The sequence below is a fragment of the Macaca mulatta genome, chromosome 17 (assembly GCF_049350105.2).
Source record: "Macaca mulatta isolate MMU2019108-1 chromosome 17, T2T-MMU8v2.0, whole genome shotgun sequence".
In the NCBI taxonomy this organism is placed as follows: Eukaryota; Metazoa; Chordata; class Mammalia; order Primates; family Cercopithecidae; genus Macaca; species Macaca mulatta.
In genome coordinates this window covers 23,690,387-23,716,552 of record NC_133422.1, presented here as the reverse complement: position 1 = coordinate 23,716,552, position 26,166 = coordinate 23,690,387, and the positions used below count along the sequence as shown (strand labels likewise).

At 45.1% G+C, this 26,166-nt stretch overlaps 1 protein-coding gene across 3 annotated transcripts; it reads right to left on the bottom strand.

Annotated features, from left to right (window-relative positions):
* Positions 1-549: 549 nt before the first annotated feature.
* On the bottom strand, positions 550-24,173 carry SERP2 (stress associated endoplasmic reticulum protein family member 2). 3 transcript variants are annotated; one of them, XM_015121001.3, is made up of 5 exons: positions 24,108-24,173; positions 23,758-23,868; positions 18,282-18,354; positions 7,443-7,665; positions 550-991 (listed from the first exon to the last, which is right to left on the bottom strand). In XM_015121001.3, exons 2-5 carry the CDS (start codon positions 23,839-23,841, stop codon positions 934-936), a joined length of 438 nt encoding a protein of 145 aa, XP_014976487.1. In that variant the 5' UTR covers positions 23,842-23,868; positions 24,108-24,173; the 3' UTR covers positions 550-933. The 3 variants fall into 3 exon arrangements, with proteins under 3 accessions (XP_014976487.1, XP_028693016.1, XP_014976488.3); XM_028837183.2 differs by lacking the exon at positions 7,443-7,665; XM_015121002.3 differs by lacking the exons at positions 550-991; positions 24,108-24,173 and adding an exon at positions 6,327-6,465 and having other exon boundaries at positions 23,758-24,054.
* Positions 24,174-26,166: the final 1,993 nt, after the last annotated feature.

Genomic DNA, 26,166 nt, shown 5'->3' with positions numbered 1-26,166 from the left:
ACCATGCTTTGAGAAGCTGCGGGGGAGGCTGGCCAGGGAGAGGGCCTCACCCACCTATTCTGCCAGCTGATCCCCCAGAGGGCTGCAAGGCTCCTGATTTACCCAGAGCTCTGGAGTGGCTGAGGCTGGGCCCTGGGGTTGGATGGTTCTCACCAAGAGGCCTGGGACGTCTGCTCTGTGCTAAGCTCCGAGGCCGACTACAGAGGAGATAAAGACTAATCGGACCTTCGCATACATTGCACATGCCTTTTCTGAACTGAAAAAGAGAAGAACAAACAAGACAAGACAAAAATATTGGAAAAAAAAAAAAAAGAAGAATCAAATGTGTAGAAAATGCAAGGTCATTAGAACTGCCCAGGGCTTCATTCAGGCAAAGATCTTGAGGGTCTGGCCAGGGACCTGCTGAGTAAATCTAGCTCTGGTTCCCCTCCCACAGATTCCCTGCCCCTCCTCCAACTGCATAACCAAGTCTCTTCACCTCCCAACCTTCCTTGAGCTATTCTGCTATTTCCTTCACTTTCATTTTCTCACTATAACCCACACATGGTATAAGGTTGAACGAAGGCATTTATTTGTAAAACCACTTCTCAATGGGGGAGAGATTGTATCCATAGAAAGTAAACCAGTGATCCTTCAGAGGGCCACATGCACGCATTAGTGAAACCAAGGGAAAAGCCAAAAAGACAGCACTGCCGCGGACGACCCGCGTGGCTACTAATCCTGCCAACAGAAAAGCAAAATGTCCTTTCCGCTTGAGAACACGGATGCACCAAGATGTCCTGTGAGAAGGCAATTTGGTCTGACATCCACGATGAAGTGATCAGGGAACAAGTGGGGGAGCGATTTTTTCTATTCCGTGTGGCCTGTTGCTTCCCGCAGAAACTGGCTGACCGCTTCCGTGGTCCTCCCCTCTCCAGTGGGAGGGAGGTGGTGTCAAATCCCTGGCCTTCTCACATGCCCATCCTTATGCTCTGAATGATCTGAAAGATAGCTGAAAGAGGAAAACACAACAGCTCAGACACCAGACTGCACACAGCTGGAAACCCAGCCCACAGTGAGCCCGGCTTCTGCAGACCCCCGGGCCCTGACGTGTTAGTTCACAGCTGATTAGATATTTCCTAACAAGGAGTTAAGTTAACAAGAGGTCAGTGAACTTCTTTAAAAAGGCAGCCTCGCTCAGTCGGCTGATGGATGCCTCAGGGATTTATAGATAACTCCTGCTAATTCCACCAGCAGTTAAGGCCAGAAATCCCTCAGGCATTGAGAGGAGATTTGGCCCCCTTCCCCAGCAAAGTTCTGGGGCTGCCTGGGAGAGGGATATGGGCTTTCGTGCAGAAACTGCACTCATTAAACAGGTCAGTGAGTCTGCCTTTTCAAAATGGCTGTGACCTGTAAAACAATCAGCCCTGTGCTGGGAAGGCAGACCAGGTGCTCTGAGCAGCCCACGGGCCGGCCTCGGGCTGCCCAGAACCCTCCATGCGTGCGTATCTTCCGGCTACAGGGAACTCTCTGGAAGGCAGCTGTCTCTCATGGAGAGCTGCACTGATTTATTCAGGGCTCAATCTTTAATAACTGGGGTTGTCAAGGGGCTGGGTAGCCTGTAAGCCCACAGAGAACTCCTGGGACCCCTGCCCATGTGGATGAGAGCTGGTTACATAGCTTCGGCCTGCTTCCAGCTACTGGGTTTCAAATGTGTCCCAGGAGAGGAAGATCCCAACTTCTTTTTCACATCTTCCTCAGTGAGCAACCTTGGTCAGTGCTGACAAAGATGACGGTAATGGTAAGAGTAACTACCATGGTTTTCATCATGGTGACACTGAACATTCATGGAAAGTTGGCAAAACAAAAAATTGAATTTTTTTTTTTTTTTTAAGGAGGGTGGGTATTATCGCATCTAACCATGTGTAAAAACAGAATAAACACTGAGCTCTCAGGGGTCTTACCCCTTCTCGCCTTCATAAAGTCATCCTGGAATACATCCAGGATCCACGGTAAAACAGAGTTATCCAGAACCCTAGGAAACAAGTCATTCAACGTTTCATCATCTGGCGTCAGTGAGCACATTCTATGTATCAGACACCGCACTTCGAGGATACAAAGAGAAACGATGCACGGAACCTTGGGGAATTGTTCTTGGACAGCTGGGTTTTAAGGGTAGACAAACACGAATGCATTTTTTGGCTTTTTTCCCCTAAAACCACTGCACCCATCATCACTACCTTTCTGAATTATAGATACCAACATATTTCAATGCCAACTTTCCATGAATGTTCAGTGTCACCATGATGAAAACCAGTAACTGATGAGATGTGCTGTGATCTGGCTACAGAGGAGGCAGCGTTTGATCTGACACCGAAATGCTTCTGGTCAGCTGCACTTCTGGGCTCTCATTTCTGCTTCTGATCAGTTTTTGGGTCTCTTTCTTCTCATCTCTGGTATTACTATACCCATCTGCAGTGGGCCCTCTACTATTATTTTGTTGCTATAGACTAAGCTGAAAACAGAAACTGTTAGAATTATGAGTCAAATCAGAGTAAATCAGCTCCATGTGAGTGTCAGGGATTCATCTGTAGATATGGTGAAGGTGTTGTTGGTTCAACAACTTGTGATATTTAATTCTGGATGTGCTCAGATGTTTTCTTAGCTCTAAGTTTGGGTTCTTGGGCAGGTCTTAACAGGGGCAGTTGGTAGATAGAAGAGAAAGTACCTATAACAATTTATAAGCTTGCAGAAATATGTGATGTTCCTTTCCTCCCCACCAAGGCTCACAAGGAATAAAAATTAAATAAACATTCTGTATTGTGGCTCAATGGGAATGCCAGGAGGCAGCTGTATATTCAACATTAGAAAAAAAAATTACATCTACCATGCCTCAGGCTTTGTTCTTGTGATCAGGGAACTATTGCTAATCCTGACCAACAAGTTGACTTTAGAGCAGAAAGTTAGGATCCGATGGAATTGGGTTGAATATCAGCTCTTTGCTGAAAAGCTGTGTGACTGGACAAATAATTAACCTCTTCGAGGCTGCTTCCTGTTCTGTAAAATGAGGATCATGGCCCCTGCAGGGCTGTCATAGGGATTAAACCACATGACGTATTGGAAGGGTCCTCACACATGGAGGACTCAGTGCCTGGTAGCTACTGCTATCATCACTGTTACCATGACTTCAACAACTGCTGCTTCTCCATGTCCCACATGCAGGCCAGCGCTTAGCACTATCTGCCACCCTACAAAGCTGTGAACTTTGGGAAATTACTACACAGTTCTGAGCCTGCTTTCTCTACCTGTAAAACTGTGGATAATAAGTACCTCAAAGGATGGCAAGGAATAAATAGGATGATGTAAGTAGATGCTCAAAAATATTACTTCTTACTTACTCTTGCCCTTAGACAAAAAATTATCAGCAGGATGTAAGTCAACAAACAGGAAACCATCGGTGTCTCAGTCCATATAGCCCCCATATTAAGTTAATTCATAACTTCAAAAGTTCTGGGTAATAATAAGAAACCGTGCAATTCTTGTTTAAGGAACTGTTACAAATCTCTCTAAAGAATCTAAGACAGGGCAGGTGCGGTGGCTCATGCCTGTAATCCCAGCACTTTGGGAGGCCAAGGTGGGCAGATCACGAGGTCAAGAGATGGAGACCATCCTGGCCAACACGGTGAAACCCCGTCTCTACTAAAAGTACAAAATTAGCTGGGTGTGGTGGTGCCAGCTACGTGGGAGGCAGGAGAATCGCTTGAACCCGGGAGGTGGAGGTTGCAGTGAGCCGAGATTGCGCCATTGCACTCCAGCCTGGGCGACAGAGCATGACTATCTCAAAAAAATAAAATAAAATAAAAATAAAATAAAAATAAAAAAAATAATAAAAAATCTAAGATAAAGTTTGTATGTCTCAGAACAGCGATACTGATGTTAAAATAACTTATCTAGTTCTTTGAGTTTGCTTTAAAAACTGAGGATCATTCCTGATCATAATTGAATCCATGAATTAACGTGTAAGAGTCCAGCGATCCTTAACATGTTCACAGATGAACCTTCTTGGAGACACTACTTTGAATAAAGTCTATTTTTTAAGTTCACCATTTACCTCCACAAGATAACAGTTGTGTTTATTTCTTTTTCAGTTGTATCATGGTCTTTAAGAAAACTTACACATCTTATACTAATTATATTAACTGTAATCCTGTGTACCTGCCAATACTGACCTGCAGAGTAACCTCCGCCTTCCAAATGCTGACTTTCTGAGGCGGCAAATGGGAAGGGAGCCAGCAGTGAGTTCAAAAGAGGGAAAGGAAGCGGGGAGTCTAGACCCTGACAAGTTAATAACTTAACAGTGGGTGAACAAAGCTGAGAAAACAGCAGAGCAGGCTGCAGGAGAGGAACTGTGGGCAGGCGAGACAGCGGGGAGGAGAGATGCCAAGAAAGGGAGGGACAGCAGGCATTCCAGGGCAGGCGATCAGGGCGTGGGCAGGTCCCAGAGGTTCAGAAAAGTCCAGGCGAGAGCAGGAGCTACGAGACCCACGAAGCCTCTGCATCCTCCTACCTGTGTCAAGGATCCTGGCCCTTGGTAACCTTAGATGATCCCATTTCTCATTTTTCAACCTCCCCCTTTCAACGAAGTCTTTAGGCTTTAACATGCTAGGAGCACTCCCACTGCAAAATCAAACACACCAAAGCTATGTGCCTGACTCCACATCCCTATCCACAGGGCCCTCTCTTCCTCTTCACAACCATTTCTAAAGAGCTGTCTATGCTCACTTTCTGCACTCTCTTACCTGCTATTCTCGTGTCAATCCACCTCATTTTAGCTTCTGCTCTCTTCCCTCCATTGAACATCTTTTGCTAAAGTCACAAATGACTTTTGGGTCGCTTAGTGTAACAGGCGTTCTTCCACCTTCTCTTGTCTTACCCTCTACTCACCCCTGCTGGGCACTTCCTGTTGGAAACTCTCTTCCCTCGGCCTCTGGGAAACCATGGTCTTCTAGGTTCTAGTTTTCCTCCTTCTCTTGGCTCTTTCCTCTAAGCTTATTTTAGAGGAAACAATCCACTTGACCATTAAACATGGGCGCTGACATTCTGCAATGAACGTTACTAGCTTTCTTCTCATTACATTCTTCCTCCTTAGGCGATGCCTCCCAGCCCACAGTTTGAATTGCCACCTAGCTGTTGATGATGCACAAATGTGTATCTCCAGCCCTAACTTCTCTGAGCTCCAGCACACCTTCCACTATCTACTTGATATTTGCATCTGGGTGGCTCAGAGGTACCTCAGACTCAACAGGACCTTGTCATGATCTCTTCCCACTGCTAAAACTGGCATCATTATCTTCCATCTTGCATGTAGACTCAAAACACCACAGTCCTTCCTGACACCTCCAATTGATAACCAAGACCTGTGGATTTCACCTGGGAATCTTGTGATTATGCACCCTTCTTTCCATTCCTCAGAAGCCACCCTAGTCCAAGTTACCATCATTCTCCCCAAGACCCCAGTGAGGCCCTCCCAGTGCTCGACTCTTGTTCTTCTTCCATCCTTTCTCCATACTGTAGCTAGAATTATCCTTTCAATAAAAGCAAATAATATATTGTCACTCCCGTGTTTACTGCACATCAAAAGCTTCCCGTTGCCCAGTCCCTGATGAGGCCTCCATGACCTGCACATCCTGGCCCCTGTCCAGACCTGTCAGACTCACCTTGTATCACTCTTCTCCTTGCTTGGGGCACTCCCTCATGTTTTCAAAAGCTCCCTGTTCTCACCACAGGGCTTTTTTTTTTTTTTTTTTTTTTTTTTTTTTTTTTTTTGGAGATGGAGTCTTGCTCTGTCACCAGCCTAGAGTGCAGTAGCACGATCTCGGCTCACTGCAACTTCTGCCTTCCGGGTTCAAGCGATTCTCCAGCCTCAGCCTCCTGAGTAGCTGGGACTACAGGCACGCACCAGCACACCCAGCTAATTTTTTTGTATTTTCAGTAGAGACAGGGTTTCACTGTGTTGGCCAGGAAGAAATAAACACAACTGTTATCTTGTTGATCTCTTGATCTCGTGATCCATCTGCCTCGGCCTCCCAAAGTGCTGGGATTACAGGCGTGAGACCACAGGGCTTTTACACATGCCATTCTTTCTGTCTGAAATACTTCTACCCTACCCTATTCCCTACTTTCCTTCATCAACCAAAAGTTAATGTCTTCAGAGAAGCCTTCTTTGATCACCTGGAGCAGAGGTTCTCAGACTTGAGCACACATCACAGTCTCTCGGGGACAGGTTAAAACGCAAATGCTGGATACCTTCTCCCCAAGCCCTGGAGTTAAGGGACTGAGAATCTGTGTTTCTAACAAGTTCACAGCGGACGTTGAGATGCCGGTCCAGGGACCACACTTTGAGAACCACTTACCTGAGAGTACACAGGTCCTTTGCATTATATGATTTCATAGCCCCATGTGCCTCTTCTTTACATAGTTTCATGGCTGAAATTGTACAGTTTCATGGCTGAATTGAAAGTGTTTTGGTGTGATTACTTGATTAACTCATCTTTCTTTGCCATTAGACTACAAGCTCCAGGATAACAGGGACAAGGGATGGCACAAAGTAGGTCCTCTGTAAATATTATTGAATTACTGAAAAGTGAATGATTGCAAAAAGCACAGAGGAAAATATATTTTAAAAACCTCAAATGACTACTCTGCAAACCCAAAGAGTCAGCATCAAATGGCTGCCTTTAGATCCAAATGTCTCTAAAGCTCAGTCTTCGAAGGGGAAGTATAAGACCATAAACCCCTAAAGGCCTGAGAATGGGCCATCCCAACCCACTCTCACCCTGGGGACTGACCCTCCCCAGCTAAGAGGGAGTGCCAGAAGGACACAGGGATGACATAACAAGTGGGTCCCATAGGTAAATGTCAGAAAGCTGGAACCCTGCCAGATAACAGGAGGCTTCCTAAAGCCACTTTTATTGACAATAAATTGATGCTAAAGGAGATCAAGGGAGTTGCTGAGAAGAGAGATTAAGAGAGGCCGGAAGAAGAATATCCTTTAGGAGAAGAAGACAATGTAGAAATCATACCGTTTTGCTTATTTTTCATTTAAGAAAATGAAAATGATGAAAGAGCTGGTAGAAAGCAAAGTATGGGTTCTCTAAGAAACAAGCTGAAATGTTAGGAGACAAGACATTGCAAAGTGGATCACTAAGTTCTCTAAAATAATCAGCACAAAGAAAGTCAAAAGCAAGATGCCATTTTCTGGTGGCTTCTCTAGAGATGGAGAAGAGGGAAAAAAGAGAGATGCCAGAGACAGGCGAGGGCAACAAGATGCTGTTAAAACCCAGATGTTATTAGCAAAGAATGTAAAGCTTTCTATCCGCATTAAAATAGCAGAAAGAGCTTCTGAGAGAGAGCCTCTACACCAGCCCAAATGCCCCCAGGGCACAAAGGAGGCCGCAGGTCACCTTAAGGGAGCCGATGGCTGATGAGATGTCTTCTCCAGGCTGTGCCTCTCAGATCCCGAGGATGAACTCCAGAGCAGATGAATGGCCTCAGTCTTTCGTCCAGGGCCGGCCCGTTCCTTAAACATCCCACTTGCCGGTCCTGGGTGGGGGTGACTCCCTCTGGATGTTACAGTTTTGAGAAAGTTCTGGCAGTCTCCAGGAAAGGCCAATTTATGTGGTTGACCTGCAAATATGGCGAATTCAAGTCTGTCCTGAAGCAAGTGTCCGGGGGGTGAGTGGGGACACCGGTGGCCCAACCAAGAGGTAGCCTGTGGCTGGGTCAGGTCTTTCTCCATCTGGGAGCAAGAACCAGGATGGCTGCACATCAGGAACCTCTGGAAAACACACTTTTTCTGGCAGGAAAAATAGGGGATGTTTTAGCAGGAGCTTTTTTCAATACACAGTCATATGCTAAAGGCCTAAATTGGTGGAAAACTTTTGCTTCATGGAAGTTTCAGGGAAACCGTAAGAGAGAGGGAATGCAGGGTAATGGAAAACAGATGGGTTTTAGAGTCTGAAAGAACTAGATTTGGGGACTAGCTCTCTCACTTTTTAGCTATGGGACATTGGCCAATTTCTTCTATGAGCCGCAGTTTCGTGATCTGGAAAAATGAGTGTAATGGCATCTTTGCAGGGACTGTGTGACCAGAGGAGAAGATGTATGTGTAGGGCCTGGCATTACAAGAAGTCAGTCCTCAATAAATGGTAGCCAAAACAGTTGTACAAACAGATCTTGCTCACCCTCATGGGCTAGTTTATAAATAACTCTTTCTAGACTTAGAGAAGTTCTAGCTATCCCTGCAGAGGTGACACCACTGACTCTGGTTTACAAACCCTATCCTTTACCTATCCAGGGGGGCCGCTGGTCTTGGCTCATGGAGGTTCCTCAATATCTCAGTGCTATGTTCACCCACTACAAATTTTCTCACCATCAACAAGCAAAGCTATCAAAATAGGCAAAATTTTATTTCTTCCCTCTTAAGCATTCAGAGCTTTGGTGAGGACCTTCCCAGGGAGATGGAGAGGTGGGAAGGCAGTGTGAGCCAGACCATAAACATAATTACAAGAACAGCAAACACTTACAAAGCCAACACTCTCACTCTACTAAACATTCCACATGCATTGCCTCAGTTAATCCTCAGGATTAATAGTCCTGAGGGTCCCAGGAGTTAGGAACCAGTACCATTCTCTTTTAAGAAGAGAAGAACTGAGGCTTAGATTCGGTGTAAGTATCTTAGACAAGGCTACATAGCTAGTAGGTGGTTTCAAATCCACAAAGTCTGGCCCTGAAGCTGTAGCTCTTAGCAACCATGTTAACTTCCCCGCTATGGCATGTGCACATGCTAAGGTGGTGGTTTTCACCCAGTACACCACAAAATACAGACCTTCCTCAAATTTTGTGTCCCCAAAAGATTTCAGAGAGCAGCTAACAGTTCACAGAGAAATGTTTCTTAGTTGTTGCAAAAGGCTCCATTCTGGCTCCTCAACCTTTGGGCTCAAAGACAGTTTGCCACAAAACTGGTGGCCACACAGGGAGTGGGAAGAGAGAGCACTGAAAAGAATGTCTCTGGCCTCTCATATGTCCCTGGCATGTTTGTGACTTGTACTTTTCTTCTTCCACACCATCCTTAACAGAACAGCCAGTCCTGGGGAAAGTTCGGGTGTGGTCCTTCCAGAAATGGAGAGGCCTCCAGCACATTCACACAGGGAGAGACCTGGACCATCCAAAACACAAGGATGGGAGAACGGGAGGATTCAGGCCCTGCCAAGGACATCTCAGAGAATCACTTCTTCACATCTGTTCTGAAAAGGCTGTCCTGAAAAAGGACCTGTCTGTGACATGCTCTCTCTCCCCTCCCCTGCCACGCAGCAGGCAGAGGCCCTGGAGAATACAGGGGGAAAGTGCCGCCTGTTAACTGACAGATGAAAGGAATGTCCTTGCCCAGAAACGGCAGAGCGACTCCCAACGGATGGTGCCTGATAAACCTCGCAGGCTCTTTGTTGAAAGGCATTAACTGCAATAACAGAGGCCAGCCCTGGAGCCAGGCACAATTTCCTATTTGATGGGCAAAGAGAGTCCAGATGTGTGCTCCCTTCTGGGGATGAGAAAGTCATAATATCCAGCAACATAGGGAGGTATACTATACACACACACACACATGCAAGCATGCATATGCATGCATATACATATGAACACATTCATGAACACACTAACACAAACACATTCACAAATACACACACGGAAACAAACACACACAAAAAACCCACATATACAAACACACACACAAATGCAAACAGAAACATACACAGGCTTCACTTCAACCAGAACAGCTGCTCTTTCATTTATTTCTCTCTGAGATTTGAACAAAGTTCTGCAGCTTAAAAAAAAAAAAAAAGACCAAAAACCACTAGTCTAGATTTTTTTTAAAACACATTTTTTTTTCCTGCTTATAAACGTAATATATGCTGACTGACAAATTTGGAAACTATAGGAAACAGTGAAGAAAATAACAGTCACTAGTTAATCCTGTTACCCCAGAGGCTTCCCTTTGATGGGAAATAAACATTTGTCAGTTTCAAGAATAGCCAGCCTTTAGTCACCATTAAAATTCTCATAATCTCTAATTAGGAAATGAATATCAGGGTTGGCCAGAGAAAGAGAAATAAAATTGAAATTAGGAATACATGAGGAAGAAACAGTCTGAGGGAGGGAACTGGGGCATGGTTGGTATTTAAGAGTTTCTCTCTGAGAGTCAAAGGATGATGGGAATTAGATGGTGACTCCATTGATGCTGCCTGAAACTATCACTGAGGCATCAGGACAGAGAGAAATACAACCGCATTGCAAAGAGTGCCATCTCAGATTACTGCATCCTGTCAACGTAGGGTATCACACCCAAGAACTCAGAAAGGGTAAATGATACTGTAAGACCACAAGAAACATGTATAGGCTGACTCTAAATAAAATTATCCAAACAGGTAGCATATTAAGGAAAAGACCTCATTTCACCAAGTCCAGGAGGCATTCTGGTCAAAGAGGAAAGTTGGAAATGTCGAAGACAGTTATCTTGTGAATACTGTGGCAATAACCTTATAAAAAATTTAGGCTAAGGATAGCAAAGATGAGAATGAGAATGTGGCGCTGTCAGCCATACCGTGTTCAGGACAGACATTACCAATTAACTGCAGCCCACTTTCCCACTAAGCATTGGTACAGCCTGAGAGTCCTCAGTAAGGCTCATGCAAGAGCTGGGGACAAAAGGGAAAGGAAACACCCAGAGGAGAGGGCTCTGAGCACAAACAGCAGTGACTAGGTCCATGAATGGGCTGGGGAAGCGTGTCAAGTCTGCAAGTGCCTTGAGAAGATAGCAGTTGACTTATCTGTGTGACAGTATCTTTGTGGGGAACAGTCTCAGACAGTTCCAGCTAATGCTTGCCTCTGAGTCTTGAGATAAAAGCAAGCATTCTTCAGAAGCTCTCAAACAGCTCTGCAAAGAGGCAGGTTTCAAAACCCGGGACTGGCAGAGCCAGGATGAGCTGCTTACCTGGAAACCGGCCCCACTGCCTGCAGAAATGGAAGATAATACTTTTAGTAAAGGGGGAGAGAAAAAAAGCACAAAGTCTCTTATGAGGGCACTGAAATCCCTTGGCCTTTGATGTTGATCTGGGTCCTAGCAGATCAAGTGGAGACAAATCCAGCCAGTTAAACAGGCTCAAGCAAAACAAAATCCCAGGCTAAGGTTTGACAAGAAGTTTATGGCCTGTTTGGGTTAATAATCTCAGCAGACTCATAACAGGTATTGATTAAGAAATAGGTTTTTGATTTCTTACATAATCTATATATTAATAAAACTGTCTGGGTGTGGTGGCTCACACCTGTAATCCCAGCACTTTGGGAGGCCGAGGAGGGTGGATCACTTGAGGCCAGGAGTTTGAGACCAGCCTCAACAACAGGGTGAAACCCCGTCTCTACTAAAAACACAAAAATTAGCTGGGCATGGTGGCGCATGCCTGTAATCCCAGCTACTTGGGAGACTGAGGCAGGAGAATCACTTGAACCCAGGAGGCAGAGGTTGCATTGAGCTAAGATGGTGCCAATGCACTCCACCTGGGCAACAGTGAGACTCTGTCTCAAAAAAGAAAAAAAAAAAACTGGTTATCAAATTAAACAAAATGAAACGAGATATAGCCCTGAGATGTTCTAATTGGATAATACCATGTCTCAGAAGAATATACTATTCCCAAAGCTTTTGTATCTCATAAAGATAACTTTTACAGCAAAAGAGTGGTGGATTGGGGTTGCTTTAAGGAAATGAAACTCACGTTTTTTTTTTCCTGATATTCAAGTTAAAGGACAAACTGCTTTTCATTGATTGTGATCTGCATGTTGGTGTCCCTTCTCCCTCTGTGGGGAAGACTTGACGCTTTATCATGTGGGAAAACAGTCTCATGCACCCAAAGTATTATCACTCACATTGCTTCCACTCATCTGTGGGGTGAAGAGGCAGGGCCCATGGCTTGCTGAGAGACTGAGACCCATGTGAGAGGTCGAGTCTGCAACTGAATGTACAGCCTGGAAGGATGACAGGTGTGTGCAAGTTGAAGCACCCCACAGCACAACCGATAGTCCCGTGGTACCACTGTTTCCCATGAGGGCTACAGGGACAGAGGTGGTGGTGACTGTAGCTGCAGGCTTTGAGCTTGCTATGGGCCTGCACTTAGATCCCCAGAGCCACTCAACGCCAGGACACCTTGGGAGGGCTGCTCATTATCCCCATTTTCTTGATAAGGGAATCAATACCAAGAGTAAACACCTTGTCCAAGGTCATTCAGCTGACAAAAGTGAATCTAGGCTCGGAGCTGACATCTGGCAGATCCTGAAACTATCCTCCCTTCAGAGGCCTCCTATTCTATGAGTGCCAACTGGTCAGTTTTCAAAGCAGTCCCTTGCCTAAGAGAACTTTTGCAATCATGGAAAGTAGAAATTTGCTTATTCTGAAGAGGGTGTATTTAGATAACCTCCCCAAACTCCCTCTCACCAGGGCAATGTATTAGAGGTTGCCACCAAGTGCCTAAGACAGAACAGGGCTGGGCTGCGCTCGGATCTGGGTGGGGGCGTGGGGCGGCCCCGGGAGGTCTGTTGCTCCCATCTGGCTTTGCAATGAGGGGTGGCATTCCCTGAGTGTGTGTTTATGCCAGGGGTCTCTGGGTGCCTGGACTGCGTCCCCTCACTACTCTCCCAGTCCTTGTTCCTTCCTTTTCATTATCTTGCTCTTACTAGGATGGCAGGCATGAAAAGCACATGCAGAGGAGGAGGAAGCCACAGGAGAGAAGCTGAGAAACAGGAGGCAAGTGATCGCAGTGACCCCCGACTCTCTATAAGAAAGGGGTCCTGTAGACTTTTTACAGGCTTGTTAAGCTGTTTTTCCACATAAAACGTAGAAAGGCTGACCAATAAGTGAGCACATACTTAAATGCCAGCTTCTTACTAGTCCTAACTCTTTCCCAGAAGACAGCCAGAAAAACAGATAAAATGTGCATTCGTTACTGTCTGCCTGACCTGAATATTTATTTACCCTAGGTACACTGGCACTATTTCTAAAAAGAGCACTTCGCCCAACCAATCATCAATGAGAAAAGTGGGTTAATAGAGTAAGGTAATGAAAGCAAGTGAGACTTTCAAGAGACTCACATCAATGATCAACGCCTTTATTAATACTAGAAGATTTCGCCTTTTTCCTTAGCATCTGCATAAAAACACACAAAATAAGAGTAACCAACCACATGAACTCAAAGAAAGGCCATATGACCTCCAAGGTCCCACTGGAACTTGGTGAAATGGAACTTGAGCCTGGCATAGGGGTGTATCTTGTTCAAAGGAGAGCTAATAGAAAGGAATAGGAAAAGGGCCTATCTGTCTGCAAAGATGTGGAGATCCTACAAGACACTCCAGTGCATTTGGCCTGACTGTTGCAGGCCAGGGCAGGTGTGCGGGTGCAGGTGTGCATACTGCAAACAGCTAGGCAGACGTGAGATGTAGGGAATTTTCCTATTTCAGATTACAAAGCTGGAACAGAGGTGAGACAGACCACTGATGAGGGCTTCAACTATCCTAGCACCTACCAGAAAGCTCATTACCTAAAACAAAGCAGCTGACAAATGGGCTAGACTTGAGGACCGTACATTCTTTTAAATGTAGAGAAAAGATGGGTAGGCACTTACGGCCTGTGACCCTAAAACGGGAGAAACTCAAGAGGGAATAGTCGGCTCTGCAAGATGAAATGAATCGTGACTAATCCCCGAGAAGTGGCAACAGGGACGGATCTAAAGGAGCTATTGTGTTTCTCATGACATTTTCTGTTTAGAAAAGGACGTGTACAAAGATAGAAGGAAGGGCACGGTACCAAGGACAAGCTGAGAAGAGTGACACATTTCTGTGAGAACTGTGCCCGACTTGAGCTGAGGCTTACAAAAAAATTGCTAAAGTTGGCAAGAAAAAAAAAACAGTGGTGGTAATTATTTTTAGTTATGATTAAAAAAGGCATGAGGCCCATTGCTTAGGGATCATGATAGCATGTTAACAGAAGACAGAGAAAGTAAGATGGCTCAAGTCTCGTTTCATGTCTAACCTCTCCATAAAAGCAAAATGGCTTTATAACCAGAAAGCTTTAAATCAGCATCACTGAAAGAGCCCTGGGCGGCTGGGCGCAGTGGTTCACGCCTGTAATCCTAGCACTCTGGGAGGCCTAGGCGGGCGGATCATGAGCTCAAGAGATCAAGACCATCCTGGCCAACATGGTGAAACCCCGTCCCTACTGAAAAAAAAAAAAAAAATTAGCTGGGCATGGTGGCGGGCGCCTGTAGTTCCAGCTACTCAGGAGGCTGAGGCAGGAGAATCGCTTGAACCTGGGAGGTGGAGGTGGCAGTGGGCCAATATTGCGCCACTGCACTCCAGCCTGGTGAGAGCGAGACTCTGTCTCAAAAAAACAAACAAAACAAAACAAAACAAAAAGAGCCCTAGGCACTAAGGGCAGGGGCTGTGGTATGGCAATAAGAGTGGGTCCTCTCGGGCTCTTTCATCCAAATCTCCAGGCCCTGCAGGCTCACATCCCATGGCCCTGCACAAACCTCCAGAGAGGCAGAGCTAACATACTTAATCCCTGGGAAACCGCTGGAGACCAGGAGAGTTCCAAAAGATGCTTGTTAGCAAATGTCCCAATTTACCCAAGAGGGAAAGATACAGGTCCTCCTGTATGGGCTGGTAAGCCAGGCAAAAGTTTAGGCCATATAATAGTTTTTTAAGCCCTTCAAAAAGGAAGAGATGGGTTTTGAGAGTTGGCATGGGTTTGAGAGGAAAAAGCCAGGCCAGTGACTTGACTGGCTTTCTCGCTTATAGGCTGCCTAAGGGGGCAGACTGGAGAAGGCTACAGTGTATCTTGAAGCCGATATACATCTTTATCTACTTAGACCCTTGACAACACAGGTGGCATGGTCACTGGGCTCAGGGATGCCTGAGAGTAGGCTTCGGCCATTCTGAGCACCTTATAGTCTTGAGCCCAGCACATTCTCTGAAGCCACCATGCCACCGCCACGTAGTGTTCCCATGCAGAGTCACCTTCCTCACACCCTTTGGCTGGCTGTCTGTTCTTCAAGACTCCGCTCAAACAGCACCTCCCCTTGGAAACTTTCTCTTCTGCTGAGTACGATTTAGAAGTTCCTTATCCACGCTGGCCAAGCACCCTGTAAACTCGGCTGTCACTATCGCAGTGTGCTTTCCCTGGGCTGCAACTGACAGTTTCCTTATCTGCCTCTCCCAATGCCTGCAAGCACCCAAACGGGATTGTATTTCCAAAGCCCAGCACGGTGCCGGGCACAGAGGGGGACCCTCAAGACATGATGATTGCTTGCATGAGTTTTGCTTAGAGGCTCAAAGTCAACCTGAAAGCGGTTATCTCTAATTGTGTTCTGTGTGTTTCTCCAAGTCTAGACTTTTATCAGTGACTTGGAAGAATAATATACTTTCAGAGACCATAACGTTGGGAGAAAAGGGTAAGTAGATGAGAGGCTCAAAGTTCAAGGTCTGATAATCTACAGACTGGTCATACAGCCTGAAAACATAGCTAACTTTTTTGTACAGGTTTATTATCTTGATTTTCCTGTGGTATGATAAAGGCATAGCTTTGTTTTTATTTTGTTCTTAGTTGAATACCAGAGACAGATCATCTGAGGCAATGCATCACAGATGAATATGTAGGTATTGATGGAAATACTGCATTAATGTACCATACTCACTGCAATTTTGCACGGTGCTTGGACTTATGCATTACTAATGAAGGACAATACATGAATATCTCATGTAATGTCACTGACCATATTATATATTATAATGTAATAATTCATTCATTATACATGTTCATCTATGTTTCTGAACTTTATGGACACGGCATTAAAAGATAAATGATAACCAACAATGAAATTTTAATAGAAGTAATCATTCTTCTTTGAGAATAAAAAAAAGTAATAGAGTTTTATATTAGGTCTCCAAAAAGGTCAACTAGATATCTACAGTATGAGGAACATCTGGCTTTATCCATCCATCCATCCATCCATCCATCCATCCTGAGCGCTATATGCTAAATACTAAACTAATTAAATGAAAAGTAAACACTGCCTCCCCTGAGCTTATATCCTACTGGAGGGAAGTGAACCTAAGCAAGTAAACTAAATAGCTGCAACTGCCAATGAGGGCTACGAGTAAAATAAAATCACATGTGATGGAGACAGGAGGGACTCTGGGATAAAGGGGTATGTAGACGTGTCTCCAGGGTTGCAGGAAGTTTATGTAAGGAAGAGCTGGGTGGCACTTGGCTGGCCGTCACCTAGAAGTGAGTCAAGGATGTGCTGCAACTGTTAAAAAGTAACTGCAAGGCTGGGTCACATTAATAGAGGCAGAGTGGTGAGCAAAAGCAAGAGCAGTGACAATCCTACTGCTTCTGTGGTGGTCGCACTGCTTCTAGACCGCCTTCTGCAACTGTACATGCTATACTTTTTTTTTCTTTAATTGAGACAAAGTCTCGCTCGATCGCCCAGGAAGGAGTGCGGTGGTGCCATCTCGGCTCACTGCAAGCTCCGCCTCAGTGGTTCAAGCGATTCTCCTGCCTCAGCCTCCTGAGTAGCCGCGACTACAAGTGCGTGCCACCACACCCAGCTCATTTTTTTTGTATTTTTATAGAGACAAGGTTTCACCATGTTGGCCAGGATGGTCTCGAACTCCAGACCTCGTGATCCTCCCCGCCTCGGCCTCCCAAAGTGCTGGGATTACAGGTGTGAGCCACCGTGCCTGTGGCGTGATCCGTGGTTCATGGCAACCTCTGCCTCCCAAGTAGCTGGGATTACAGGCATGCGCTGCCAAATGCTATACTTTAAGAAAGTCATTGAGCAGATCCAGAAGAGGAGTCTAGAAACCACATCTTACGAGGCAAGGTTGAGAGAATTAGGGAAGCTTAGTTTGCAAAAGGAGCCACCAGGCAGTCATCTTTAACATATCTGATGATTCAAGGTGCTTAGAGAAGAATGAGTCTATTCTGTGTTATCCTAGGAATTCAAATCTGAACAACTGAGAAGAAGCATCGTGTAATTTAAAACAAGAGAGACATTTCTAATAGAATTCCAGCTGTGCAGAAATGGAATGGGCTTTTGAAGAAGTGAGCACCCCATCCTCAGAAGTATTCAAACAGGGATTGGGTAAACAGCTGTTTAAAAGACGTCCTTAAGGATATTTCTTTGGGAATAGAGTAGAACTGTGTTTCTTTGGAAGATTTTCTCATCTTGGAATGACAAATCATCTTTAAAATATTTGAGCCACAAGCAACAATAATGCCAAGTACTTTGGATCCTTCCTTCCTCCTAAGAGTTTCTGCTTCTTTGGAAGAGTGGTCTCTTGAAGATAAAAGGAACTGATCCATCTTAAATTTTTTTTTAAATTTTCATGATTTTAGGTTTGAATGCATGATTCATCTTTAGTCATGGGCTTCTCCTGTCACTGGGGCAGACGCTGTCTTGCTGGGAGGCCTAAGCCTGAGCAGGAAGATGTGGACCTCCTGCCTTCCTGCCCTCAGTAACAGTGAGCTGATGGAGGGTGGGAATCCCTAAAGGCATATGCTGTGTGGTTAGAAGAAGTGACCTCCACTCACAAGGACTTCTGAGACCCAACATATGGGGATCAGGAACCATGTCAAGGCTAGTTCAGCATGTAACTAGAAACAATGGTACAATGCTTCTGCTCATCTTCCCTGCATTTGTGTGTGTGCGTGTGTATCTGCATGTGTGTAAGTAAAGCTCTCAACTTGCCACCTTACAGTATCAGGTGACCCACACCTTAAGTCTTGGGTCAAAGGCTCAGTTGTATCTAGGAGTTCTGGAGAACTTTCTCATAAGGCATAAGGCCTCTCCCTTTCTCTGGAATGTGGATTTATCACAGGCAGACAGGTGTTTCACCTTCTGTTCCAACGCCCTTTTAAAGCTATGTCTGCACAAAAAGACTTACTGAACTCTACAGTGTATACAGCCACTTTACTCAGTGTAATCATTTTATGATTGGGATTTGATAGTGTATCAATTCTGTCTCTACCTATATTTGGAATAGAAACTAAATCAAAACCCATTAAGATTAAGGTTTAAGGCAGTGGTAAACTTGAATCCCAGACCAACATGTTTTTCATCTATTTGCTTTGTGAAGAAAACACGTTTTTCAAAGTCCAGCGGAGAACATGGGATATAAGTTCAGTGAAACTCCCATACCTGAGCCACAGACAACAAAAACAAACAGTGCCAACAGCCATGGTCCCACAGGATATTTCTCCTCTTGCGGCCTCTAAAAGGGAATGGGAAAAAGTAAGATTAGGTTCATTGACTCAAGAAACTATTTGAGTATCACTAGGCATTGTGCTAGGTGCTAGGGATTCTACTGTGAATGAGACAGACTTGATTTCAATCCCTCAGTGGACAGATATAGATGGATGAATTCCATTAAAAGGATTGAGATAGGTTTGCAAAAATTCATCAATAACCTTATTAACATCCCTGTAACTCAGTGAACTGTAACTGGGGACAGATATGGTATGAATACATAAACCAATATGGTGATTTAGGAACCAAAATGATATTAATAATAATTTTGCATCTGCTGAAGGTATGCTCCGTGCCAGGCACTATACTAGGCAGTCTGTATTCATTATTTCTGGCAAGTATTATTATTTCCATTTCGGAGTTGAGAAACTGAGGTTCAAAGTTTGTTAACTTGAGCAAGAGCTGGGATTCAAATTTAGGTCTGCCTCATTACAAAGACTGGGTGTTTTCCATGAACAGATTCGATATTTAGGTTCTGCATCTGTGAATTCCAAGCAGGATCAGAGATCACAGACATTTTCTCAAAACCTTTTACATACCCCCAAATTAGGAAGTCAGTACAGTGGAAATCCTTGGAACAATAGAAGCACCACAGCAATCGTAAATGGTTATGAGTGAAGCAGTATTTTGTAATAAAACTCCTAAGCCTTAATAAAGCTAGAAATTGGGATAGGTCTCTGAATTCTCTGGGAAGCAGAAGGTGACTGTCCAAACTGCATGAATGAAGCCCTACAGACCTCCTGTTTTTTCAAACCAAAAGCACAGACAAAACACCTCCAGGTCTATGTGCAGGTGGGGCTTGGTCCTTAAACCCAAATCAATCAGAACAACAAATATTTTCTGACAGATGCATCAGAAAAGAAGTAAACTTCTCAGAATAGGAGACTGGAAAAAAAAAAAAACCCAAATAACTCACTAATTATTTTCTGATTAGCTTGAAAAATAGGCTGCATTCAATACACATTAAAGAATTCACATGCAAAACACACAAAGAAAAACGTGTTGGTAGAGTGGAATGTTCACAAGTATTGATTTGTGGTTGATATCATAAAACCCAATTCCAGATTTCAATTAAATGTTGTTGACATTTAAACATTATATTCAACATTGTAAAATACGGGCTAAAACGTATGTTCATATCCATACAAATATGACAGCTTGACATTCAGACTGAAGGTATGTAATAGTGTTTCAAAAAAAAAATGAGTGGTGCTATCATGAAGGATGTAAGTTTTTGAAATGTTGAACAAATTTTAGTAATGTTTCCAACAAAAATTTCTTTAAAAAAGGATAATCTTCCTCTGATTTTCACTGCAGTTGCTTTCCTAGAAAATTTATCATATAGTAAAACTGCAAAATCTATGATGTGTTGTATTTAGATATAAAATTAAGTTCTAGGCTAATGTAAATATAAACTGGCTTCTCATCTAAAAAAGGAATTTATTTTATCATAGATAAAGGCAACAGTTCTTTAGTTTTCAGCTTACCAAAGAGCCCTTCTATTTTGCCTCACTTGGGTCTACTTGTCACTTGTATGGCCATATACTTTTTCTTGATAACATGTGCCACAGTTTGTAGGTCTGTATTTATTCCTGTGATAGTGTGTTTAATATCTGTCTCTCTATGAGACTGTAGACCCCACAAGGGCAGGGACTATGTCTTGTTCATGTAGTAATGTATAGAAATGCCTGGCACAGAAGTTAAACATAGGGGATAATAAACGTTCATTGAAAAACAAATAAACGTACAAGTTTCATTAAATAAGATTTCTTAGGTTAGGCAGAGTAAACGCAGGTTCTAGGAAGGATATTGTCTTTTTAGTAATACTTCCTAATTGGTGTAGGATTATCCCTGTATCTCTCCTACACAAGAAATATGGATTAAAGTGTCAACTGCAGGTAGACTGTGACTAAGGATTAAGACATTCACTTCTCTGTTCTTGACTAAGCCTGTATCTACCACCACTCACATGCCGGCAAGTCACACTGCAAAGGAATCAGTGGCTGCTCTTAATCAGATGAGGACAAAATCAGTCTTAAATAATTGCGTAAGGTAACTGTGCCATTTTTTGGCCCTTAAGGCCAGGCCAAGATCAGATCCGGTAAACAACATTCATAAAGCTACCTGAACAAAGTGTGACATTCGCCCTTCCCACCCTCTTCCACCACCTACCCAGGAACTTGTCACAGTTGTCCAGAAACCTGTTCTGTTGCTGTTGTGCCACTAATGCTATATAAAAAGATTCATTTTATCTCTATTTCCAGTAAAGCTAGTAAGTGAATTCAGGAGCCTGTAATGAATTATTTGCCCAGGACAGATACCAAACAGAGTCCTTTATTTTTCATATGCAGAAAAAACAGATGATCAGCATGTAGAGCTTGGAGCATATAACACAAAAACCTTTTGGATGACATTCTCCAGGGAATCAACATTATTTGGGGACTTTGGCTGATCAGAGTACCTATATATCTTTTTTTGACAGCTTTGGGTGACCGCTTTTTAGAAGGGGTGCCCAGCACAATCCCATTGGGACAATTCACATAAACCTGACTCTATGGCTGGAAAAGGTGGGGAAAACTAGTAGCAGTTCTGCAAATGACATGGTTTATTCCAAACATGAGTTTGCTACTTCTTGAGGCTCCAAAAATGTCAGGGAATGGCTTTCCCTGTGATTAAGATACCAGTAGAGTAACTCAGAACTCTGAAATTTAAATTCTCCCTTCATTCTGGAGAAGTTACTACTGTATAATCACAAAATGATTATTCCAATTCTCTGTTTTTCTTTCTTTCTTTCTTTCTTTCTTTTTTTTTTTTGACGGAGTCTTGCCCTGTCACCCAGGCTGGAGTACGGTGGCACGATCTCGGCTAACTGCAACCTCTGCCTCCCGGGTTCAAGCGACTCTCATGCCTCAGCCTCCCGAGTAGCTGGGATTACAGGCACCTGCTACCATGCCTGGCTAATTTTTGTATTTTTAGTAGGGACGGGGTTGCACCATGTTGGCCAGGCTGGTTTTGAACTCCTGACCTCAGGTGATCCGTCCGCCTCGGCCTCCCAAAGTGCTGGGATTACAGGCATGAGCCATCGTGCCCGGCCTTGTTTCTTGGATTAGTCTGCTATCTGGGAGAATAATATTAATTTATCCATAAGCTATTAGCTAATAATAAAATACTGAATCATCTGCATACAATTAAAGAAGTTTATTTCTGAATAATTAGTCTGAATTTTCAGTTGGAATCTATACATATGTTCCCATTTAATGAATTTCATCCTGAATAGTGATCTTTTGCAAGTTACTTTTAACAAAGTATAATCATATTTGACTTGTAATTAAGAAAATGAGATTTAGGATTTATCAAGTTTCTCTTTGAAAGAAAATTTCATTTTTCTATTGGATAATAATCTATTTACAATAAAGTTAACCAAAATTCCCCCAACCAATGCAAAGCAAACATTGATTGCGACTTGGTCTGGAAACCTTTCATTACAAATTTAGCCAGGTCATTTAAAAACTCTTATAGGTGCAAGGCACTATGAGAGTTTCTTGGCGGCCATCCCATGACATATTAGAGCATATTAAAATGAACTCACACTGAACATTAAATATAATTTAAATGTAGCTCTGAACATTGAGTTGAATGGCAGGTGACTGGTACCTTTTCCAGGTATTTAAACAGTGTTTTCCCAATTTTTCCATTTTCTTCTTTTATTTTGGAGCCAATAATTTTTGTTTGGGTCCCAAACGTTTTCTAGTCTTTTGGAAGAACCTGAGGTGGCAGACACTGAGTCTACAGAACCTAATGGATAAAACAGCCTTAGAAATTAGTTCTTGTTTTCTTCTTATTTTTGTAATCAGATAAGCTGTCAACTGAGATCTGACAACTGAACTCTGTTTTTTTAGTTCATGAAAAAGAGCCACGTGACTAGTTATTTTTCACCGTGTCAGTTAGCAGGTCTGATCCCTTGAGAAGGAAGAATTGATCTCTTAGGGATATAAAACCCTGCATGCCTTAACATCAATTATAAGTTGCTTCTCAATGTCAACCTGGGCAGCCATTTTTTTTCCTCAGTAAAAATAGGGAAAACATAAATCAATGTAACAAAATGGTTCCAATTTGATGGCATCTTGACATTTGCTGCCCTAATCACAACTAAGTGATCTAATTCCTAAATGAGAGAATTTTAAGGATTACTTAGGTCTAGAGTTGTGTATAAAGCTCTAAGTAGAGTTGAGTTTGATCCTAGAGTTTCTCTACCATAATACTGCTTGGTTTTGCAAGAATTCTGGTGTGGTGATTACAGATCTAGCTTTTTGCTTAGTTAATCAAACCAGTATAGTTTCTTCGGCTAAAAGGAATTGATTCATCAAATCTGCAAGCTTTCCCAGCCAAACTCCAAGCTTCAGCTGGATTTCCACTTAACTGTATGGGGTAACAGATCCCAGGCGCCTTTGCTCATATACTTGGAGACCAACTTCGCCAAACTACCCATGCGACTCATGCCTCTGAATGTCCAAAGTCACAGGCCTTGCATTTTCTGTTGAAGATAATCTGCTTTGCTAAAAGAAACTCCTGAGTGTAACGCACAGGTTTTACTTAAAAGTCCAGTTACAAACCTTCAATTTACAGTTCTAGGGACACCGAACGCCTGACAATAAACTGGTCTCTAAAGTTATACCATCAGAATGAGTCTGAATTCACCGAGTGGAAGGAATAGTAATGCTGCCCTTAGACTTTAGCCTAGGGGCTGAGGGAGGTTTCACTGGAAGACAGGTAAAAGAGAAAAAGGAGGCTGGAGAGAATATGGGTCCAAATCTCACTCCCCATTTTGTGCCCTTTCAACATCTCCATGGAAACCCTAACAAAGGGTCTGGAAAGAAACCTGATCCTGGTGCAAGTCTGTTGGGGAGGGAAAGCAGGAGTGGAGTCTGGGAGGAGGAGATGAAAAGTGGCCTCCATTTAACCATTGATTCATTCATTCAGTCATTCAACAAACGGTCGAGAACATACTAGGTTCCAGGCTCTGTGTCACGCAGTTGACTTAACTGGCCCCTAAGGATGAGGCTTTCCATCTTTCCCTGGGACAAGGCTCAGCTGTCTCCTGGCGGGGAGGAGGGCTCCTCTGCACCTCCCTGGTAGCCAAGCGGCCACTCCCAGAGGGGCCACGACCAACCAGGGCCCTCTCCGCCCACGAGGACGCCAAGCGGACCGCGCTGCCCTGAGCCCAGCTCTCAGCCCACACTCTGCAGGACCCCGCAGAAGGGGCGGGCCGGGAGCAGAGAGGCCGGACCCTGCGCCGCTACCCGCCCGGCCCCGCCCCCACCCCGCCCGGCTGCCCGGCTCGGCCCGGCGGGCGCCGACCCCGCCTTACCAGGGTTTTGGCTACGTTCCCCCTTTGGGTGATGTTTTTGCTGTGCTTCTCGTTAGCCATCCGGATCCGCTGTTTGGCCACCATGGCTTGGGCGCTCTGAAATGCTCCCACCTACAAGGATCCCCCACGTTAGCTCCTGCGACAGGGCCGAGCGCGTCCCGCCGAGGCCCCCGCGGCCCACCCGGGCGCTGCAGGTGGCAAGGCGCGGCCCGGAGCCACGCGCACCCCGCTCCCCGAGCCCCGGCGAGCCGGCTCCAGAGAGAGGCCGCAGCCGGGACGGAAGTAATCTCTCATCTCAGGAAACCCTCTCCGACTTCCTCGCCATCCTTCCGGTCCCCGCAACTACCTACCCCGCGCGGCCACCGAGGCAGGCGCGGCCGCGCGTCCTCCCGCGCCGACGGGCCGGAGCGCAGCGCGCAGAGCTGGGGCCCTGCAGTGTCGCGGTCCTGCAGCCGAACGCTGCGGGGCCGAAGGTTCGGGCGACCAAGGCGTTTGTGAGCGTGTAGGGGACAGGGGCGCGGCCCCTCCTGAGTTTGTCGGCGGGGGACCCACCCCAGGCCCGGGGAAGGGATGGGAGCGGCCGCACTTCAGGCCAGGCCGCGCGGTCTCCCCTGCACCGCCGCCCCCTGGACGAGGGCTGGACTCAAGGCGGTGGTCAGGGACTTCAGAACACAAGTAGAACCAGGCCAGGGCAGGGCCCGCGCTGCCCGGGTATGGCCCACCAAACGAACGTTCTCTTTAAGGGTCTGGGGAAGGGCCCCGCGCTGGGGGACCCCACTGCAGAACTTTTCGTGAGGGCTGCAAGGAGGGCTGCTTTGTAAAATAGAGGAGACATGAAGCGGGATCCTCAGAGGGTTGGGGATGGCGCCGTGAGGATGGAGTTGGGACAGGCCTTTTTGCTTTGGTGGTTGTAGGGGTTACATTGGAAGATGGGCCAGCGGCAGAGCGGAGCATGCAGGAAAGAGGAAAAGGCCTTGGACCTGCAGCCCAGGTCGGATTTGGTGGTTACTGTCTAAATCTGAAGCTTTGGCCTGCCTTGACTCCCCACCCACCCAGGGCAGCTTGGACCTCTCTCTAGCCACCCTTGTCCCGAGGGGTCTGAGTGTCTCCCAGAATAAACCGGGCATTTTCTGCAGTGGAAGGATAACAATGGGAGCGTTTACGCGCCTCCCAGACACTGGTATTAGGGCTCAAGAGCTCTACAGGTTGCCTAGGGAGGTAGGGGTGGAAGGGGTTCAGTTCCTCACTTTTCCATATACTGAACACATTGGAGTTAGCACTTCGAAGCTCAGAATAGTGGAGGAGAAGAGGAGACATTCAGCCTGGGCGATCTGGGGCAGTGGAAAGTGGGGATACAGGGTCGGGGTGAAGGCAAGCGGCAGCACCCCCAGCATGGGGAAGAAGAGCTGTGGCCCGAGGCTGGCTCTGGCCTCTGCATCTCTAGGCCTTCTCTTGCAGCGGGTGGGTGGCTGGGTTTCCAGGGAATTTTGTATGAGTGAAATTTTCCCATGTCATTGGAGAGTTAGGGAGAGCTCCTCTCTTTCGGGGCCTTTTTTCCAAGCAGGTCCCCCTCACCCCGCTACAGGCTTCTTACCACTCAGGCTTCAATAAAGGCCATTCTGGGGGCTGCTTGCTGTAACTTAGAAGACAGAATTACCTAGGATCATTAGTAGGGTCATTTTTTTTTCCTCCTCTGCAGGCCAATTAATTTGAAACAACCTTCCATGGCCTTTTAACTGTTAGCATCACCACCGTAGTAACAGGCCCATAAACCCTGCTCTAGTCCCATGTTTTTAATAACTGCTGGCTCTTTTTTAAGGGGTTGGGTGGGGGGATTCCTACCTCAGTGATCCCTGCTGAGCCTGGCTGTTGTCTGTGGTCCAGAAGGTTCCTTTACCTGACTCACTCCTCTCAGATCACGTCCAAATGCCAGGGCAGGAGACCGACCTGGGTCCTCACCAGGTAAGTAGAGGCCTAGCTCTGAGCGACATTAAGGAAAAGATACGGAGACTGTTTTCTCTTTGGGTCTCCACATTCACTGAGTACAGTTAAGAAGTGTTCTTAACTGAGCTTTTGGGGAACATTTTTCTTTACCCTTGACTACTTTTTCCTGCTATGCTTCACTTTTCCGTCATTTTAAATTAGTTTGTTTTAATTATGAATAGACTGCATACACACAGCAAATAGTCAAACAGAAATAGGATAGAAAATGAAAAGTAAAGGTCTCTCTTTCCTTGCCACCCTGCCCAAAAAGTTCCCACAGTTCCTAGGTTGCCCTTCCAGTGCTTTCTATACACATACAAGACTATTTGTATATTCCCTTACAAAAAAATGGAATAGTAGTAAGCAAATTGTCCTGCCACATACTCTTCTAATTTAATGTATCAACATTATCATATCACTTATATA